Source organism: Melozone crissalis, unplaced genomic scaffold, assembly GCF_028551555.1.
Source record: "Melozone crissalis strain CALT ecotype California unplaced genomic scaffold, PUWL_Pcris_2 ptg000004l_1, whole genome shotgun sequence".
NCBI lineage: Eukaryota > Metazoa > Chordata > Aves > Passeriformes > Passerellidae > Melozone > Melozone crissalis.
Window position 1 is genome coordinate 42,492,673 of NW_026535782.1, and position 21,432 is coordinate 42,514,104.

A 21,432-nucleotide genomic window follows, 5' to 3' on the forward strand; every position below is an offset into this window, starting at 1 on the left:
GCCTGCTGGGTATGGCAAGGGTGAGATGGCATTGCCAGCACAGGGCTGAACTGGCCAGCTCCCAGCCATGGGGGCATGCTGGGATTGAGGAGGGGCTCAGGTCCCTCTGATTTTGGGAAATGAGGATCCCTCTCCAGAATGCTACACCAGCCACCTTGCAAGGCACTGCTCCAAGAGCATTTTGGCTAAAGCCTGTTGGGTTTTTAGAAGAGACTGCAGCAGATGGCTCAGGGCTGGTTATGTCTAATTTGCTAATGAGAAGGCATGATGAACAGCTGACCAACCAAACACCCATTAAACTCTCATTGAGACTGATCCAATAATTCAATAAATAACTTATCATCTTGGAAGTGAAGGCAAGAAACAAAAATGGAAGGAAGAAGGGATGGTTGGAAGAACACTGCCCCCCACATTCCCTCCTCTGATGTACACACACGCACACACACGACAAATAAAATAAGAGGTTTAAAGTTTTAGGATAGGTTTGAATTCATCTAGTAAAGGAGGTGTAAAAAACAACCAGCCACATCTGCACACTTTTAAAGTATACACAGCTGAAGCTGGGTAAAGGTCAGTTGTGACCGCGCCTCTCTCCCCTGCTGCTCAAGGGTGGCACTGGTGAGCAGGGACACAAGCTTGGTGCCCCTCACCAGCACTCAGTCTGTCTTGAGCTTTTCTGCCCTTGCCTGGAAAAGGAACAGGTCCTCCCTCCCCAGGAAGGCAGCAGAGTCAGCAGTGTTTAGCAGCAGTGGGGTTCCTGAGTAGGGCACGTGAGCTACATCGTAGCAGCTGTACACCGTCCCCTTGGGTCCTCTCAGCCTTGGGACAGAGCCACCCACCCTGGCACTCAAGGGAGGGGATGGCTCCAAATAAATAGGGCACCAGTTGTTTTTTTGGCTATGGCTCTAAAGCCTTGTGATGCAGGAGTATTTTCTTAACCTTTTAGTTTAGGCCAGTAAAACCCAAAGGATCCTGATTCTAATGTCAGTTTTTTCCTGAAGTTAAAAATGGAACAGAAAAGGGACAAGAATGGTCAGGCAGGGAGGGACAGGGAGGCCCAGTCCCCTCCTGGCAGAAGTCAGAGGCACGTGGAACTGTCACAGTTAGAGCGGGAAAAGGGACGGGGTGCAGTTAGTGCAAATTTACCCTCAAATACGAAACTCCTCTGCTTGATCTCAGTTATTGACAGGAGCACACAATTGGGTAACGTATCTGAAAAGCAAATCCGTCTTCTCCCCACTTTGTTAACAAGGCTTCACAGAGGGTATGGCCATGCTCCCCTACAGCCTGGGAAGGGGAGGGCTTTGGTCATTCTCACCCGCCCTGGGCTGAGGGCTGGCATCTCCCTGGGGCAGCAGCTCGGGTGCCTGGGGAGGGAGCAGGGGGAGAGGCGAGCCAGGGCCAGGGAGAGGCAAGTCGGGGTTCCCTCCCAGCTGCTGGTGTTCCCCTGCTCTAGCTTTTCTCCTTGGGTGACTTGCTCTTGGAGTCGTGCTTGTTGCCCAGCAGCTTAAGCACCTTCATGGGCTTGAATTTGCCTTTCTTCTTGCTCTCTGTCTCCGTCTCCTTGTGAAATTCTGGGGTTGCAAAGGGAGGTTGTTACTGTGGGACGTCAACAGTTGTACAGACACACTCATGACAATAAGCAAGGGTGACAGCCATGAATCAAAGCCCTCCACTGCATGCACACTTTCTCTGATAACAGAGGTGTGCAGCACAACTGAGCCTCTAACTTTACTGGCCCTACAGGAAAGTCTCTCCAATCTACACAGAATAGATTCAATCTCTCCTGCACGCAGTGTCACAAATGGCTCGTGCTGCCCCTTACTGGGGTCAGCAGTGAAAACATCACTCCAAAAAGCTTTCCATTTGTTTCTTACCTTTCCTTTTAATCATGGCTTCCAACATTTTATCCTCCTCCTCTTCTCTGAAAGAAAGAATGGGAAAGAGGTCAGGAATTCAGCCCTGAAAACAGCTGCTGTATTGTTTAAGGCTAGAGAGCTTCCTACTTAGAAGCCATAGAGGGGCAGATCCGTCACTGTCTTGTGAGCATTTGCAACCAGCAGGATAAATCCCACAGGCTGCACGTGCTGTCCTGTCTTTCCCACACAAAGCATTCAAAGAGACAAGGATTGGGAAGCCTGGGAAGGACATGAGCAGCATGGACATCTTGAGACACCCCCACAAGGCAGCACTCATGTGGCACTGAATCAGACAGGCTGTGCTTCTCCCCTCTCCCCCAGCTCACCCCATTCCTCACTCACCTCTGCCGGTCCTCATCCAGGCAGTTCACAATGGCATTCCTCTGCTCAATGATGGTCACCAGCTCCTGCATCAGCACCTTCTCCCTCCCTCGGTCCTCATCAGTCCAGTCCTTCTCTACCCAGCCAAACCCCAGGGAAGGACAGGCAGTTACATGGCTGAAGGAGCACTGAAATTCAGGGCTTTGGGGCACAGATCTCAGCACAATCCCCTCTACCCTGCCATGTTACAGGGGCCAGTTGGGCTAGCAGTGCTATGGGGACAGAGCATGTAGCATTCCCTGGGGACAACAAGAGCACATCCCTGCACAAGACTGGGATATATATTGAGATGGGACAGAGCATCTAGAGACAGCTGATTTCACTGGCATCCCTACAGATCTGCCTCTCTTCACCTGAGATCCACCTAGAGAGAGGGAAGATGATGCCCAGGGGGAAAATGATCCTTGTGGGTCCCTTCCAACTCAATATAGTCTATGATTCTATGAAAAAGGGGCAAGCACACCCAGAGTATGTGCTTTAAGCTTTACCTGGCTTGTTGAGGAGGCACCGCAGCTCATACTCCACGTCTGACTGCCGCTGCTCCAGGTTCTGCTGCTTGAAGCTGCAAAGGAAAGGGGAAATGTTGGGAAGCGCTGCAAGGCTCCAGAGAGGTGGAACATCATCCCAACATACAGGGTGAGCTTCGAAAGAACCATCAAGATGCTGATCTTGTTCTGTATAGCCAGGGAACCAAGGACCAGTAAGGACCAGCCCTGACTGCTCAAGGTCTTCCAGGGGTAGCTGCTGCAGAGGCTCTGGTGACACACTGTGGGTCAGGTCTCAGCACATCTGGACAGATTTGCTTGCCCTTACTCCCTCCCTTTTTAGGCAAGGCCAGGTCAGGATCTCCCCTGGAAGCACCATTTCAGGAGGGCTGAGAAAGGGCTCCCCAAGGGAGTGTCAGTGCCTCTCCACATGCCTGCACACACTTACATGTAGATGAGCTCTGACTCGTGGCGCACCAGCATGTGCTTCTCATGGATGAGTTTGAACCAGTCCACAAGCAGGTTGTCCTCAGGGTTGTCTGCCAAGCAAAAGAGCAGTTCAGAGCCATTCCCAGCCCTGGTGAATCCCATCACCCTGCAACAGGCTGGGCTCTGCCTAGACAGGGAAGAGGCACTGGGCTGGAGCCAACCCAACCTCAGCGTATTTCTGAGGCCCAGAGAGACCCTATCTCTTCTCCTACCTGTTTCCATTCTAGGGACATCTCCATGTTCAGGGTAAGGTTGTGACCAATCCTGGAGGCCAGCACAGCCTCTTGTGCTCTTTCAACCCCAGCATCAGCAGGGAAGAAGTCACTGTTGCTATTTCCTCGACTGGAGAGAGGGCAGCCCTAGGATCTCTCCTGCCCCACACCCACAGACAGCCCAACCCACATACCATTCTCAGCACTGCGCAGTTTTTCCTCCAAGGCCACCCCACGGTGCTCCAGCTCATCCAGCTGATGCTCAATGGCATCCATCTCTCCATAGATGTCTTCCTCAGGGATGTACTGATCTGTCTGCACCTGCCAAACCATAAATCAGACACTTTCATTACCACCAGACTCCAGTTTCCAGGGGTAATCCAGAGGTTGGTCAACACTAGCAAGGGCAGAGGGACAACAGAATATTCCATCCAAGTGTGGATCTGAAATCCCCACCCTGCTCTGGAGCAAAGGAAGATGATGGTGCTTTCATGAACAAGGTGTACCCTCCTCCCCAGCCCCAGCCACCTGCTGTAATCCCGGCCCACACATGCCTCAGCAGGGTGCCTGCAGACTGCTGCAGCCCTGGCGGATAGCACAGAGCCAGCTTTTCCCTCCTCGCTCCCCAGGGCCCTTTTACCTTGCGTTTGATCAGTGGGAAGCCGTGGCCTGGCGCAGGAGGACGCACAGGCTTGGAGCCCTTGGAAGGTTTCTTTGCTGAGGGGGAGGCAGCAGGCGATGGCTTCCGATTGAAGGGGTTCTCTTTGCAGGAAGACTGGAGAGGGCAGACAAAAGCAGATACATGAGCATCCAGGGAAGGGAAGGGATCCCAAGAGGTGGGAATGAGCAGACAGGGCAGTGCTAGCATTTGTCCTGCCCCACAGCCTCCTAAAGGAGGAACACAGCACTCATCTCCACAAGCACCTACTCAAAAAAATAGCTGTGCTCCTGTTTGACATCAGTTTCCCAGCCTCTCTCTCACAAGCATGCTGAAATATTTTCCTTCCTATTTGCTCAGACTACATGACATTCTGCCTCTTCTCTAGCACATGGGATAGGCAGAGTACAAGCAGAGCCACCATTTAACACAGATCTGAAGCTTGCATTCAGGGGGTGACACATCAAGCAAAGGGGCAAGCCCGGCCCCACAGATCCCCTGTGACCGAGTGATGGATGGGGAAGAAAAGCCTTGTGATCTGGATGGGGAGAAGGTCATCATCTCACCTTCAGCTGTGGTTTGGGTGAGGAAGATGTCTTGGGGCTCCCAGCACCCCCATCTGAAGCCAAGAGGATGGGTGTAGGGCTAGCCCCAGCTGGAGGCTTGGGGGGCAGCCGGCTGGGGCTGGTCTTTAGGCTGCCAGCGGAGATGCTCCTGCTGCTGTGCAGGGTGCTGGGCTGCGTCTCCCCACTGAGGCTGGCCAGCTCGCTGGAGGAGGAGAAGGGGGAGCTGGTGGAGAGGCTGGCTGGGACAGCAGGGCTTTCCCCGGAGGAGACGCTGGCCAGCGGTGCCTCAGCGCTGGAACTCTTGGCGGCGGCTGGCATGTGCACAGTGGGCTCGGAGGAGCTTTTGGGCACTGAGGCCTCTTCGGTGTCTCCCAGCACCTTGGCTGAACTCTCAGAGTCGATGCTCTCGAGGCTGAGGGCTGGAGAGGGGGTGGAGGATGATGGCTCAGAGTGTGACAGCCTGGAGATGGGGTGGTGGGCTGCAAAGCAAAGGGAGAGCTCAGGGAGGAGTGAAGGGACAGCCAGGACACAAGGGGAGGGTGGCATACACTGGACACAAGGGTCAGCGTAAAATCTTGCCTGCAGATGCTGTGCTCCACTGGGTAGAGAGGACATGGCTAATGCAAACTAATGCAACCATCACTGCATAAAGGCCTGGCCTGCCAGGGTGATGCAGAGGCACCTGGGAAGGGGGAACCTCCAAGGGGATGCACAGGGGCTGCAGAGGAGGGATAAAGGAGTGGGAGGAAGCTCACCTAGCGGGGAAGCATTGGGGGCCCGTGGAGCTGGCCGCTTCTTTGCCTTTGGACTGCTGGTAGGAGTGATGCCATACCAGGGGTGGAGAGGTTTGGCGGCTGTCTCGCTCTGCTCCTGCTCAGGTGTGCTCTTTTTGGTGTCAGCACTTTCCACTTCCTCCTCATCCTCTTCCTCAAAGGGGTTGTAGGGTTTGGGCTCTGTGGTATCAGACCTGCTCTCCTCACTCCTGGCTTTGCCCACCTCCTCCCCATCCTCTTCCTCTGAAGTCCTACTTGGAGTCTCATGGCTGTTGCCTGGGGGAGGAGGGGGAGCTGGCTTCTTCTTGGGCTCTGCTTGCACCAAGGCCATCCACGGCGGGTCCTTGGCTCTTGCAGTAGCTCCACCACTAGTAGAAGAGAAAGAGAAATCAACATGGCAGAGACAAGGTGGGGTGGCAAGGCACTGGAGAGAGACTTTGCCCTTGGGGGAAAGGAAAAATGGAGCAGGATGTCTCCCATGCAGAAGCAGCTTTCTCACCCAAGGACGTCCCTAGGCTTTCCCAGATACAGTGTCTCACTCCCTGTGGGCAAACCCACAGGCCTTAGGGAAACACAGCCTGCCTGACTTGCCTGCTGGGCCCAGTGTTTTGGTGTCTGAATATTACAGTCTCCATCTGCTAAGCAGTGGTAAAGGCTGAGCTTTATGAGCATAGCTGGTCTTCCCACCTTTCCCAGGACAAACTCTCCACAAAGCAGAAAATGTCCCCTTCTCAGCACCCACAAGCAGGGCCATTTCAGAAGGCATTTGGCAATCTGCCTGTGCCACAGAAACACCTTTCTAAGCTCTCAAACTCCTTACAATAAGAGAAGAATGCCTGGGAGGTAAGGATGAACACTGTCAGCCTGGCCATGCTGGGCTAGCTCCTATTGGAAAAGGAACCTGGTCAAACCCTACATGCTCCTAAGAGCAGGAGCTGATGGAGGTGAGAGAGAAAAGCACAGCTGTGCTGTCCCCACAGCCCCACCTTGCTATGGAGCTCTCAGGTGACCTGCAAGCAGAGGGACGTACCGATCAGAGGAGCAGGGTCTCCCTCGAGGTTTTGGGACAGGGGGGCTGGTTTCAGGTACCCGACCTAGAAAGACATAAGAGTCAGACTGTCACAACACCAAAAGGACATGAAGAAAGAGGTTAAACCAACAGGATGCACCTTAGATACCTTCCCACAGGAAGGTGGCTATTCCCATTCCCAAAAGACCCCATGTCATTTCTCCCACAGTTGATGTAGCCAGCTAACCCCAAACATCCCCTTTGCCTTTTTCTCCCCACTTCTCCCTGGGAGCTGCACCTGGAGAACTGACATGCCCCTCTGTTCCCACACCTGCAAACTCCTCCAGCTCTACCAACTTCCCTCCACTCTGGCTTGCTGCCTTTGGAGAACTCTGGAGAAGTAAAAGGGAGCAGACAGGCAGGAAAATTAGTTCTGCTCTCCTTGCTATGGGGATGGCTGGCAATTGTTGACAATCAAAGACCTGGTGTCTGAGCCCAAGATTTATTGGGAGGCAGAAGAGTGTCAGGGTGCAGAGAAGTAAGGGAACTCAGCCAACCTGCAGTCAAGCACCTCAGGCACTGAGATGTGGAGGGTAACTCCTGGCACCACCCTGCCCTCTTACCGTTCACCATGCCAGGCCCACACTCGCTGCCCTCGCCCTGCAGGGTGGACCTGGGCCGGGGGACAGGGTGGGAGGCTGGAAGGGACAGGGCAGACGCATCGGTGGCCTTCCTTGGGGCTGGGGTGGGACGTGAGTCTCTGAGCCGTCCATCCAGCGAGCTGTCTTTGTCCTGGGTGAGCCCTGCAGGCTTGCTGGGGATTGGAGGCCTGGGGGGAGTTTGGGAGACAGGTGCCCCACTGCTAGCATGAGCAGGGGCTGTCGGTGTCTCTGCTTTACTGGCTGTGCTGTCCTTCTCTGCTGGGCCAGCAAGGCCCTCTGCACGCGTAGAGGTCTCTGCCACACTCTCCTGGGAGACAGCATCATCCTTCCCCACCTCTGCTCCTGCCTGGAGGGCATTCTCTCCCATGCTGTCAGCCCCAGTCTCAGTTCTTAGCTCTGGTGACTGTCGGTCCAGGCTGGGTCTCCTCTCTGCCTTCCCGCTCACGGCCAATTTACCACGATGCTGCGTGCAGACAAAAGTCCCTGCCTCTGACCCAGGCTTGTATGACCCCGGGAGCAGCGTGCTGGAGCATTCCTTACACCTGCCAAGGAGAAGAGAGAGCACCATGAGATGGGGATGCCATCCTGCCCTTCACAGAAGGAAACACACCTGGAAGACCCTTGTAGGGACATGGAGTTAGTTCTTACCCCTGCTATTAAATCCTAGAGTGCCCTTGGGGAAGTAACTCAGAAAATAAGTAGAGAAATGTAACCAGGGCCACTGTAGGAACCCATGGCAAGTTCACAACTCAAATGCTGCACACATTTGGGTTCTTCCTTCATCTCAGAAAGGATTTAACAGATGTGGAAGGGTGACAGTTGGTATTGGGATATGGTGTGGTTTCCACACATGGAATGGGGAGAGGGATCAACCATTCAGACATGAAACAGTGAATATCAACTGGAATTAGGGAGCAACTGGTTCAGAACTGGCACAGGGAGGCTACAGGCTGCCTTGCAGGGCCCAAGGGTCCTGGCACATTAAAGAGCCATCAGCCACATTTGTTTGTAAAACAACTGCTCCTCAATGCTGATTATTAAATAAAATTACATCAATTTCTACTCGGGAAATTCCTGCATTGGAGGCTTCCAGAGCATTCAGGAGAAGGAACACACAAGCCTGGCCTGGTCTCATGCTCAGCCTCAGTAATGCTGACCATGGCATCCAGCTGGGCCACAGCATTTGCCTAGAAGGACAAGGGCCTTAGGCAGCAGGGCCATTCTTACACTCTGCCTTGCCTGTTGAAATTGGGCTAGTAGCTTCCCTGTCCTTTGCTGTCTGCCACATCTCCCTGGATCATCCACTCTTCCCCCACTGAGCCTCTGAATGCTTCCTAATGAATCCCTCCAGGCACAAGCGTGATACAAAGCACTGGCAACCAAGTGAGTCCTCCACCTGGGAAGGGAGGTGGATAGCATACATGAAAGACAGCCAAAGGCAAGGGGCTGATCAAGCACTCCCATGAAAACCAAGCTTGTTCCTTCTTGTCTGAATGCCTGGTGCTTGCAGCAGCTGGCTGCCCTACGCTGCCAGCAGATAATTGTGGCATGGAATTCTGCTCTGGGCATCCAGTTGACAGGGATTTCCTTTAAAATGGAGAGCAGAAGTGTGAGGACATAGGGACTCTAGAGAGAAGGGGTAGGATGAAATGAGGAGGTGGAAAGCTCAGACAAGGGGAGAAAGTGCTTTGCTTTGGGTTTATCTCCATCAGCCCACAGGAACCACTGCCACAGGACATTTCTGACCAAATACTGTCCATGAATCAGCACAGGAAGAAAAAAAAAAACAAAACAAAACAAAACAAAACAAAACAGAAAATAGACAAGAAAACAATCAGGAGGCAAAATATTTGGGATTAAATTACAGGGATCTCCCTGCTCAGTCTGAAGGGCTATGAGCTGTGCCACGGCAGACATGGCACCTCTCCTCTTCCTGGCCCATAAGGACAGTGCAGGTTGCACCTGCACCCCAAAACTCCTGCTTTTGTCCCAGCTGCAGATGGGAAGCCTGATGGACCTCAGCTCAGCTGCCCTCCTGTGACACTGTTTCTACAGCACATTGCCAACTGGCTTAGGCAGGTGAATGAGGCCTCCCACATCTACCCAGTGGCTCCATGTTTCTGACCACATGCCAACCCCTGTCCTGTGGCCCATGGGAGAGATCTCATTTCTTCATCATCACAGCAGGGAAAGCAAAGTGAAATTATTTCACAGGTGCTGCAGGTAAGAACCTGTACTCAGGGAGTAACCAGAGAGCTGCTCACTGCTCAGTTTGTTAAGAGTCTGCAGCTCTCCACATACTCCCTGGGAGCTCAGCACCACCCAGGCAGCATGGAAGCCTGTATATCCAGTTGAGGATGTGGAGTGTAGGTGGAAGGAGGTCTGTAGGATGATGTCATGGCTCAGACCTCAATTGAAGGGGATGGGGGGTGGTCCTGAGTAGAGAGGTGGCAAAGAGGTAGAGCATCCTTTTTTATGGAGGTGGGAGAAGCTCAAGAGGCTGGGATTCCAAGTAAATGAAGTGGGAGAGCACAAGTCAACAAGGGAGGCAGGGAGCAGGATAGGAATGGAGCAAAGGGACACAAGGGGCCAGTCAGAGCACTGAGACATGGGGCTGGCAGGCAAATGGAACACCTTCACTCTCATTTCAAGCACTGTTGTTCATGTTCCATGGTGCCCAGGGACGCAGACACTCGAAGATGGGGTGCAGCAGGCCCCAGACCCCCCGTGTGCCGAGGCGAGGCTGCCCCGGCAGGCCTGGCCACGACCTACCTGAAGCACTGGCGGTGGTAGAGCTTGCCCTCGGCCAGGTAGCGCTGCACCAGGTGGACGTGCTGCTGGCAGGCTGCGCAGGTGCTGCTGGGTGCGCTGCGCTGGGGCCGCTGCTCCGAGGGGCCTTCCTCCTGGGACACAGCACAGGGCTCAGCGCGGGGCCACGGCCTGCTCCCCACAGCAGCTGCTCTCTGGGCACGGCCCGCGCCTCAGGGGCTGACCTCAGGGGCTGACAATGCACACAACAGCTGCCCTCAAGCCCAGGCACAGGCAGGCTGCCTCTTCCCAAATTAGAAGGGGCCACTTCCAAAGGTGCCTTGGCCCTATCTACAGCTGAAGCGCTGTGGAAGGGACTAATCTACACCCCATGTACCAGGGTCCTGCGAAACATTGAAAAAGGTCCCATCCCAGACAACTGCTAAAAACTGAAAAAAAGGCATCTTTTCTGCCCTTCTAGTCCTACATTCCTGCTCTTTCCTCATCTACAGGGTTATCCCCACATAGGAAGGACACCCAGCACCAATCTGCCCAACCTCTTGCCTGCTATGGACAAACTAGTGTCCACAGACTCTGAGAAAAATCAGTCCGAGTCAGATCTCACAAGGAAACAAAATCCCAAACACCCCTCCCAAAATACACAGGCAGGCCCCTACATGGCTCTGTGACAGGCTTTTCCCCATCTCCTCACCCACAGCACAGGGGGTACCACTGCCTCAGGCTGTCTTGGAAACTTTACCAAGAAATCAGGTACCTGTGGTGCTGAAGGACTCTCAGCGGCAGCCACAGGGGTCTTGTGGGACAGCAGAGGAGGAGAGGAGGCAGCACTTGGTCGCTTCATAGGCGGAGGGACGCTGGCTGGAGGCAAGAGGGAAGGAGGATCAGGCGTGGAGAGCAGCGGTGACTCACACCACCCGTGTGCGGGAAGGGGAGGGGAAAAAAAATAAAATCATCCAGCCTTGTGACATAGGATGAGACCTGCCTCTCCCAAAACTTCAGTGCTTATTTTAGGTGGAAGAGACAAACACAGTCTAATAATGGGTCAGCTGTGAGGCTGCCAGAGATCCTGGCCTGCTGTGGATCCCCTTCTGTGGCCCAGGGATGCCAGCCTCTCACTGTGATTTTATTTACTCATCACATGCTACTTGGCTTCCTTGTAATTGACTCCCTAAGCAACACTCAAAGGCCAGAGCAGCTGGGGCAGCTGCTGATGTACTGTGGTGACCCACTGGGCCCCAGGGCTCCCAGGCTGTCAGCAGGTCTGTGAAGCATCTCTTGCTGTTGGGGCTGGAGCTCACACACCAGTCCCCAGCAGGATTCCTTGTCTGGGAGACCAGCATCCCTGGAGAAGCATATACAAGTGGAAGAGATTTATCTGATGTTGTGGCTACAGACTGAAACAGGGGAGACCTGGAGCTCTCATCTCCACCCAGCCAAAGGATGCCTGGGAAGAGCTGTCTCAAAGCACTCAGCTCAGGGTGCAGTTGTAGGGACAGATGAGCTGATTTGAAACATTCCAGCCTGGCTCCACTCCCTCTGTTCTCCAGTCATTTCACACGTACTCATGTCATAAAGATTAGCTGTGGGAGATGGGCTCCTACTTCGTTTTCTCCTATTTTAGTAGGTTAGAGCAGATCACAAAGGGTTTTGACGAGCACCAGGGGTGGTGGCCCAACCCAAGTTGGCAGGAATGCAGTGCAGAGGGAGGAGAAAGGCGTTGCTTTTTCCACAGCCTGAGCTATTACATCACCCCACACCTCCTGTGAAACCTCACCCCAGTGCACTCTCTCTTCCAGGCCCTCCTCAGGGGCACCAGCAAGATGCAGGAGAGGCAGGTACTACCTGCTCCTCTCCCCTTCCCCACAAACACAGCTCCCCGTTGCCACAGGAAGGAGGCAGCACAAGGCTGTGCTGGGTTTCCCGCACTCAAACAGGGGCAAACTGGAGGGTTGGGAGGACACTCACCTTGGCTGGGGCTGTTGAAATGGTTGTAGTACTGAGACACATAAGTCATGATGCTGAGGCAGTCGGGCACCTTCATGGAGACCATGTCATTGGGATCCAGCAGGGCTGGGATGCCCAGCTCCCGCTCTGCCAGCTCAAAGGCCTGCAGGAACAACAGAGGCACTAAGGGAAGAAAACTGATGCTTCATGAAAAGTAACAGAAATATCAAATTGGAAGGGCCCCAGGGAAGGTTAAATACTGAGCCTATGCCATCCCTTATGGACAGAGGCTTCCAGACATGCTGCCTGACTAGAGAAAGTAGCAACAGAAGCAAGGTTCCCTTCAAGTTTTCACGGAAAAAACCCAGTGTTTTTCCAGCTCAACCAGCAGTGCCCTCATGCAAGAGCCTGGCAGAGTCTTGGCTGGCACCACAAAGGGCCAAGGGCTGGCAGGTACTTGCAGTGACACTGAGCTCTACTGAGCAGTGTCCCCAGCCACCCCAAATGCTCACCCCACAGAAACACTGACTGCCCATCCTTTCATGCTCTGGGGTGCCCCACCTTCCCCTCCCACGATCAGCAGAGCCATCCCAGCTCAACATCCAGTACCCTGCCGTGCACAAGCCAATACTTCCAGTACTTTTCTGTGTCTGAGCAAGCAGAAACAAGGACACTGTGATAAGAAGCACCCATCTCCTCCAACTGCACACACAGCTACAAAAGGAAGGAATGGAAGAGAAAAAAAAGCTTTGGAGAGTTTCCCACTTGTCAGTGTGTGTGGATTACTGTCTCTACACTGACCATCCCTCTGCCGAGCCAAGGGCAGAGTACCCACAGTGATCTCCTAGGGACTGGGGTGCAAGACTGTGGTAGGGACTGAAGAAAAATAAGTCAGGAAGAGATGAGAGTGGTTTGGGCACTGAATGATGAGGTACCAGGTGCACAGGTAAAGGTACTGGGTGTGGGTAAAGACTGAAGGTGCCTAGTCTCTGGGGCATGAGGTGCTGTGCAGGGTGTGAGTTATAAAGGAAAGTAATGGAGAAACAAAAGAAAATAGATATTTGCAGTAACTAGGGGCATAAAAGTGCCCCCCCATGGACATCCTGCTTTGCTCAGCCTGGCTTTAAGTCAGTTGTCCAGACTGAGTCTTACTCAACACAAGGCAGCAAGGAGCAAGGAGAGAAGACAGACCCCACCTGAGAGGTCTCTAATAGGACAAGATACCCATTGTATGGGTCTTGAATGGAAAAAGCTGCTAATGACTGAAAGGGGCCAACTGGTGTAGGAAAGGACGTGCCAGGACACAGCTGGACAGCCCTAATCCTGTAAATCCCAAATCACAGAATTACAGAATGGCCGGGGTTGAAAGAGACCTCAGACATCATCCAGTCCAAACCCCTGCTAAAGAAGGTGACACAAAATCACATCCAGCTGGGGTTTAAACATCCCCAGAGCAAGAGACTCCACCTCCTCTCTGGACAGCCTAGTCCAGTGCTCTGTCCCCCTCACAGTAAAAAATGTTTTTCCTCAAATTCAGCTGAGAAATTCCTGTAATTCAGTTTGTACCCATTGCCCCTTCTGCTGTTGCTGGGCACCACTGAAGAGTCTGGCCTCATCCTTGACATCCACCCTTGAGATATTTGTATGTAGCATAACCCATCTTGGGCAGGTGATGGGCCATGCCTTTCCACAGACTATCAGATGGAGCAACTAGGTCTTTCTGTCATTTAAAAAAGGCAGGGCTATTGCTGCTCTGTCCTACCACTAGCCCCTGGGGCTGGGCACCTCCCCATTCCACACTGCCTGCTCCTGCTATGGGCTCCAGCCGTCCCAAGCAGGAAGGGAACACTGCAGACCAGGGTCTAGCATGACCTTTCTCTCTGCTGATGCCTGAAGTAAAACTAGCTTCCTGCTTCCACTGCTTACAAATCTGGAACAAGTGAAATCAAGATGTTGCACCATTTAAATCTTCACCTGAGATGTTGTCTTGGCAACTATTAGGATAAACAGGCTGGAAGCTGATGTTTCAGATTCCCTTGTTTTCAGAGAAGCTCCTGCCTATTACTTACAAACACAGATTTTTCTTATACCCTCAGCACTGTCACAAATTCCTCCCACACTACATGACCTCCATCAAGTCATTCTCACATAATTTCTTCCTTCTGTGCACTGCAGAACAGGAACTTACCAAGCGATTATTCTCATAGACGTCATCCTTGGAGAGAGAATCAAAGTCTCTGAAATGAGAAAGCACAAAATAGCCACATGAAGTGCAGAGGAAAAGTGCCCCTATGCCATCACACGTAGATTCCAAGGACAGTCAACTTTACAACAACTCAACACCTAAGATCCTAGATAAACAAAACCTTGGCAAAGCAGATTTCAGGTTGTAACAGGACAAGGAAACCAAAGGGAAATTGCAATTAAAAAAAGAAAGCGAGTCCCAAATGGGTGGTGACCAGGAAACTAAAATGTCATTCTTGTCTCTCGTTACCCACTTCTGCCCTTGAGATTAAAGGCTGCAGAAACACCAGGGCCGTGTCTCAATTAGCACCACACACTGCTGCACCAAACACTGCACGACATGACCCCAAACTTGCTTTTCCAAGGCCACTGGCACAACAGTGGTGGATGGGGACACAGATCCCTCACCTCAAGAGAAAGAAGGGACAGATACAGGTGGCTCTATGAGGATCCTTACATAAACCTCCCTGCACCACCTTAAGGAATCTGGGGTGACACAGAAGATCTTCAACTGCACTTCTGTCCTTGCTTTTCCCCAAACATTCACAGTGCACAACAAACAGTCCTCAGCTGCAGCCCTTGGAGCTGAATGCAAGGTGTTCAGGGCACACAGAGGAATCCCAGAAGTCTCCAACCCAGGGGATCCATTTGCTCCAACCCATTTCACTTGTTCCCCTGGAGCCCTTTGGGGGTGCAGCATGGCCATAGGGACTGATTAGCTGCCTTCACCAGGGAGGCAGAGGGACAAAAAGTTAAAGCAGTCTGCAGGCTTTCAAAAGAGGGGGAGAAATGCAGGAAGGAGTTAGTTATGCCTTTTGCATGTGCGTGTGTGGGTACAATGTGTGAAAACAGCATCATGCTGCACTGCTTACAGCTCCTTCCTGCCAAGGACCTCAGCTTTGATACAAAAAAACTCCTCCTGCAGCAGCCTGGTGTGCCTGCTAGCTGGATTCACGGGAGGATGCACTCCAGAGAGGTCTAGGGTCAAGCAAAGCCACCCCAATGGACCACAAAGACCAAAGCTTGGGAGACCGACACAGAAGGACAATTCAGACTAGAGGAGGGAATGCATTCCCCACCCCGAAGGTGGTGTGCAGGATCCAGGTGAGGCGGCACCACGCACCTGCAGAGAGGGGCTGCATGAACCTCCTTTCTCCATCCTCCTCTGGATTTTACTGCCTTTTCCTGGAACACAACCTGTCCTGGTGCCCCACAGCAGGGCAGCCAGCCCCTGCTCAAAGCCCCTCATGCAGCTTTCCCAAAGCTGCAGAGGAAGTGTGCGATGAGCTCAGGAAGGTTTTCCAGGCTGCCTACCCCACCAGAAACTTACACTTCCTCCCTTCAAAAGCAAGAGGCTGCTGGTGCCGTTTCCTCACAGACAAACGAAGCTGCAGCCACGCACTGCTGCAGGAGCAAATGCAGCAGAGACACAGAAAGGTGAGCTGGATGTCCAGCTCTGGTACCTTCCTGAAAGCTCATGCAAATACATGTACACAGCTCAGGCTGCTCAAAATACCACAACTTTTTCTTCTCTACATGCTGGTCAGCAAAAGTTTCAGCTGCAGCCTATGCTTTAATGTCAAAACCACTGCCATTTTTGTAATTATAACTAGTCTCCACTGGGAGATGTTTTTTCCCTAAGTTTTTGTTTTGTTTTTGCCAAGAGAAGTCCTTTAACCTTGCAGTATTTTTTTTTCTTTTTAAAGAAAATGTCAACTTGGAACAGAGGAGAAGCAATGACAGCAAAGTTATATATCAACTGCCCTCTAAACGTTCATGACCTCCATTTTGAATGCCTTCACTTTCAGGATATGGGAGTGGTGTAGCTGGAAGCTCAAAGACTCCTTGGTGGGCTGGGCTGGGAGAGTATTTTCTGACAGACAAAACATCGTGTCCATTCCACTCTGCCCCAGCAAACCAAAGCTGTTTTAGTATACCAAGGCAACTCCATTAGGAAAAGCAGATGCCAGCAGAGAGGATGTGAAGCTCAAGAGGTATCAAGGGGTTACCAAGCAGCAAGGGAATAGAAGATTCTTTTCCATTACTGTAGGATTGCAGACTCAGCTTTATCTGAGACGTTGAAGTCCATCAGTACATGGCCCCAGGGATCAGTTTATTCCGTTCCCCTCCACTGCATTTTCCAGCTCCCTCTCTGAGAAGCCAAGCAGGACCACACTGCCCTGGGTTGCTCCTGACATGAGCACTCCCGTATGCCATTTGGTCACGTGCCATCCCTGTGGCTCCAGGCAAGCTCCCAGCACCAATGTGCAAGGAGCATGGCCTCTCAGGAATGGGGAAAAGTCACTCCAGACACACCCCTTTCCCCTCTATAAACTGACTCCTCTGCAGAGAGCCCAGAACTTGCCATCTCGCAGCTCTGTGACATGTGGCTGCATGTCACCTTGCCCTGATCTCAGCAGTCTTTCATCCAGCTCTGCTCAGGCTCCTCTCCTGCCAACATACCCATCCAGGGGACTGGATGTAAGAACAGGCAAGACTCTGGCTATCCCAGCTGAACAACTGCCTTGACTCAGCAAACCCCAGTGTTGTACCATATCCCAGAGTAATATTTCTATGCAAATAACATCCCAAGCACTTACCTAATTAGATACATGCAGAGCCACTAAGCACTCCAGGGTTTAGGGCAGCTGCCAGGGAGAACAGCAGATCCAGGGAAGGGGGGAGGGTGTGCTGTACAGCTAAAACCAGAGCAAATTCCTGGATTCCTCAAATATAAATCATGAGCACTTTAAGGCTGTGCCACATAATAAGCCATTCAGCTTTCCAGGTCTTGTCAGGGAAATGCAGGCAGTACATGGGAAGGAACAAACAAGATTTGTGATCCTGCCTGTAACCAAAGCCACGGCTCCAGGGACACAAAACAGTGTTTCTAAAACAGCTCTCATCTCCTGTTATCCTCAAGCCTCCATCTCTCCCCACACTCCAAAGGCATGTGCCATACTCCTTTATTCTTCTAACCCCCGAATGCCAAGATCCTTCCCTGCATGGCAGGGAGGCTGTACAGCTTGAGATGCTGAAAGATGCTCTTTGCTTCATTAATCTGTAGCAAATGCCTTGTAAACACTAATTTCATGCTTCAGATTTCTAGAGCACTGAGCAAACAAACTCATTAATCCTCACAGTCCACCGTCAAGTTGGTCTGGCTGTTGACAGCTTAACTGAAAAGGGAAGAGAAGAGATTAAATGTCTCATCTCCAGATCACACAGCCAGCAGCACAGTCAGAGGCTAAATCCAAGTTTCCCATTTCCCTGACTGGGACAGCGAGGTAACAAAGCCAAGTGAAGTGCCTACAACAATGGAGTCAGGGATTTTTATCTGCATGGTTCAACACACAGGTCCTGGAGGTGTGCACCTCGTTCTTGGTCACTTCAAGATACCTTTATTCAGTAGACACTGAGGAATTCCAGTCTACTTCTTTCAAAAAGCCCAAATTTATAGTGTTTCCAAGAGCTCTGCAGTAGCTGCTCCAAAGCTCTCCAGGGCAGCACCAATTTGCCTTATTCCACAATAATTGTGTTCAAACCAGGAGTCATGCAGAAAACTGTCCTCAGTCTCACTTACCCATGTGGTCCTTCATGACAGCCCCTTCCTCATGTGCTCCCTCCCAGCACAGCAGCACAACAGGGGTGCATCCAGGCAAGGTCAGAAAACAGGGATAGGCTGACAGCCACCACAGCAGCGTTGCCCAGGGGATCAGGGTGGCAGAGGAGTGGTGTCACACAGGCAGAGAAGAGCTTCAGCTCAGCTCTCCTATGGATGTGCCCATTGCTCCTCTCTGCAATCCCAGGGGAAGGCAGCAGGAAGCAGGGAAGCAGAGGAACTGGCAGTTCTGTGGAGCTCAGAGGAACCCCAGCCTTGGGGAGCAGCACAGCTGTCTGTACGGGCCAGGAGAGCCCCGCACAAAGGGGGCTCCACACAGGTCAGAAAGGCACTGCAGATCCCTGCCAAGTCCCATTACTGCACTGACTGAAAGCACTTTAGAAGAAAAGAAGGGCAACCACTTTTCCTCTGCCGTCAGGAGATTTACTGCCTCTGATCCAATCTTCCCACTTCCAAATTGGGACAGGCTGAAGAAGCTGGAATCAGATGAAATGATGCTGCTCTCCTGACGGTCTGAAAATCCTTCCACAACATGCCATGTCCTTGTAAGGCCCTGGGCCTTGTCTCCACAATGCAGCTCGTGCAGAGGACCTGTGAAGCACGTAGTTAGGACATCTGCCAGGAGCAGATTTAAGCCCACTGACAACTTAAGAGCACCAGCCTCTGCCTTAATGGGATGGCAAATGTGGTTAATGGGAAACCATCAGGTGGTTTTAGTGGTGCTTATCATAAGCTATTACTGAACCTCTGCTTTTCAGTTCCCAGCTGCTGTGCCATTTACAAAAAAATATAATAATTGCACGTGTTCTAGTCCTTAATTTGCCTCTTCCCACCCAACAGCCTTGTCACTGGGACCATTTTCAGAGGCTCCATTCTAGCTAGTCAGAGTGAGCCATACCATCCAAGAGCTGCAGGACACAAGACCACACAGCTCCTTCAAGACCCAGAGATTGATGCAAAGACACCGTATGTCTTGGCTCTCACTCATTCCAGAACACCATGCTGAGGGTTTTGGGGCAACCACCTGAAACACAGCAGGCAGCAGTTCAGTTTCCAGCCTACCTGCTCAGCCTTAGCTCGTAAAGGACACCGGCCTGTTCCACTCTCTCATGGACACCACAGCTCCACAGGACTCACAGCCAACCCTCTGCCTGACAGAGGTTGCTGTCATGGCAAAAGGCCTTCCTGAGGCCAGCTCAGGAAAGAGAACTTGGCCAGTATGGGCAGCCTCAGAGGAAGAACCACCAACCCCAGAGCAGAACGTGACAGGACACACCACCCCGGCCGGCTTTAGGGCAGGCCAAGGAGCGCGTGCACGCCGCAGGCGCAGCGAGCTGGGGCGATGCCTACCTGCCCTGCAAGGCTCCTGCAGGGATCAGAGCAGATGGGCGCCGCATTCCCAGCACCAGCACCGCCGGCACACAGGGTTACAGCGCAGGTCGGGGCAGATTCCTGCCAGCGGCCCAGCCAGTTTCTCCAGTCTGACACGGCGCCCCCAAGCAATCCCAAACTCACTGTCTGCCTCCTGAAAATCACTTTCCCCCCCCAGAGATACCCAAGCTGGGGGAGGCTAGAGAGGCTCAACACCCCTGCTGGCTTTTGCTGCCTCCTGCTTTCACCGTGGCATCCAGAGAAAACAAGCTAGAAGTAAATGCAAGCAGCAACCTGGTCCAGGCCTCTACAGATTTCAGGGTGGCTGCCTGTGGGAATGTCCCTGTGCAGGACAGGCCTCTGGCCCTCCTGAAGTGTGAAAGCTCACCTCTTGCTGAAGCAAAACACCCCCACACCCAGATACCAACACCACGTCTCTTCTCCGGTAGGCACCGCTCCCATTAGGGCACATGGACCTAGTCCACCTCCGTGCTCTCACCACCCTTATAATGCACGACTTCTGCTAACCCTGACCTTGACAGGTCTTCAGGACCAGGTCAGAAGGTCGTTTGCTGAAACACAGAGTGATAGAATAGTTTGGCTTGCAAGGGACCTGAATGATCACCCCTGCTGCCATGGGCAGGGAAACCTTCCACTGGACCAAGATGCTCAGAGCTCCATACAATCTGGCTTTGAGCACTGCCTGGGAATATGGAATTCTTCATTCCCAGTACCCAACTATTTCTCGACAGCATCTTCTTCAGTGCATCCCCCACCAGCACATCAGCGCAACAGAGACACATCCGCTCCCCGAGCCCCTCACGTCCCCTCGCTCAGGGAGCTTCCCTGCCAGCCAGCCTGGAGCCGCTTCCCACAGCTCCTCCATCCCCCCAAACCCCTGTGAGTCCCCCCGTGATCGCTGCTGAGCACAGGCGGCCTAACCCCTTCAGAAAGGGGGGTCCCGGGGCCCCGCGCCCCAAACCTCCGCGCCCCCCGCTCCTCCTGCCAGCAGCGCCCGCGGGCGGCAGCCGTGGCCCCGCGGCGCCCCGTCCGAGCGGCGGCGAGGCGCGGCCTGCACTCACAGGAGGTCGGGCCGGTGGCGGTGCAGGATGGCGCAGAAGGCCAGTCCGTCGCGGAACGAGGTGCTGAGGTCGCGGATCTCCACGCCGCGGTAGCCCTCGCACTGCCGGCGGCACCAGGCTTGCAGGGCGCCCCGCGGACCCGACATCGGGGCGGCCGCTCCCAGCGCCGCCGCCGCCGCCAGCCCGGGCCGGGCGGGGCCTCCCGGGGCGGGGCTCGGGGGCGGGGCCCGGGCACGCCGCGGAAGCTCCCGCGGCCCCGGGCTCGGCGCTTCCCGGGGAGCAGGGCGGCCTGCGGGGGGGAGCTCCCTCTGCCACCTCGGGGAAAGAGCTGGGCCTGAACACAACTTAAATTCAGCTAGATTAAAAACCACTCGGCAGCCTGATTTCTGAAACCCTCTCAGGCTTAGACAGAGGCTGCTCCAGGCAGAAGCAGCTCTCAGCAGTCCTAGGGGCACAAGCAGTGGAGTACATCTGGGACGTAGATGGCTCCCAGGGTAGGCTCAGGGCCAAGGAGAGCTTTGAAGATCAAGACACTTGGAGTCACAGGCAGCGCTTCACAGGAAGCCCTGGAAGACGCGGAGGAAGAGTGCGATACAATCTCAGGAACAACATCGAGGCGATGGATTGTCACGAGAGCTGGTGTGCACGCTCGGGGCGATGGCTTGGCAAGGGGGGGAAGCACACTATTAAAGGCTACTTTATTGGGCTTAGCCTTCTTTTCACCTCCAACAGCTACCTCTGTGGAAGACCAAACCATCACACTGATGTTGAGCTTATTGCTGCCAGTTCCAAATCTTTAAGAGTACGATCTCTGCAATTATTTTGTATTGGCTCTACACTCCTTCCTTCACTCAGATTTCATCAGTAGTACCTACCCTCTTTCTTCTACTCCGCTGTTCATTCTATCATTCTATGGTCCCAGAACTGTAACAAGTGAAAAATAAATTCTCTGACTGGTTTGTACAATCTCCCCACAGCCCAAGATAAGCTGTGGCATAAATCACAATAAAAACTACTCTGTAAGCAAAAAAGGAAATGAAACATTGTGTCAGTCTTGTAATTACTCTGCTGGCTATTCAGCATCCCCCAAGCCACCCGACAGCATCTTCCTGATGTATCCTAACGGACAGCAGGATGAGGTAGATTTTCTTGAATTTTCCAGGTTCCATAATTACACTCACCCCTTCACAACTGTAGGTCAGAAACAGAGACACAGAGCACATGCCCCTGTACTGTGGTTCCCTCT

The 21,432-nt window shown here is 53.0% G+C and overlaps 1 protein-coding gene across 2 annotated transcripts; it reads right to left on the reverse strand.

The window, feature by feature from the left end:
• Positions 1–885: 885 nt before the first annotated feature.
• MICALL1 (MICAL like 1) lies at positions 886–20,352 on the reverse strand. 2 transcript variants are annotated; one of them, XM_054272340.1, is made up of 16 exons: positions 20,187–20,352; positions 14,056–14,104; positions 11,889–12,030; positions 10,678–10,781; positions 9,927–10,057; positions 7,116–7,696; positions 6,514–6,577; positions 5,466–5,851; positions 4,711–5,129; positions 4,127–4,261; positions 3,681–3,807; positions 3,234–3,324; positions 2,789–2,862; positions 2,262–2,376; positions 1,878–1,924; positions 886–1,574 (listed from the first exon to the last, which is right to left on the reverse strand). In XM_054272340.1, the coding sequence occupies exons 1-16, from the start codon at positions 20,330–20,332 to the stop codon at positions 1,453–1,455; spliced, it is 2,733 nt and encodes a 910-aa protein (XP_054128315.1). In that variant the 5' UTR covers positions 20,333–20,352; the 3' UTR covers positions 886–1,452. The 2 variants fall into 2 exon arrangements, with proteins under 2 accessions (XP_054128315.1, XP_054128308.1); XM_054272333.1 differs by having other exon boundaries at positions 4,711–5,189.
• Positions 20,353–21,432: the final 1,080 nt, after the last annotated feature.

Excerpts from the sequence above, each read along its gene's own strand:
- MICALL1 (XM_054272333.1), bottom strand. The coding sequence starts at position 20,332 with ATGTCGGGTCCGCGGGGCGCCCTGCAAGCCTGGTGCCGCCGGCAGTGC. Across the intron at positions 6,578-7,115 it reads TGGGCCTGGCATGGTGAACG|GTCGGGTACCTGAAACCAGC; the intron begins GTAAGAGGGCAG and ends ATGTCTTTCTAG. Across the intron at positions 2,863-3,233 it reads GAGTCAGAGCTCATCTACAT|CTTCAAGCAGCAGAACCTGG; the intron begins GTAAGTGTGTGC and ends TTTCCTTTGCAG.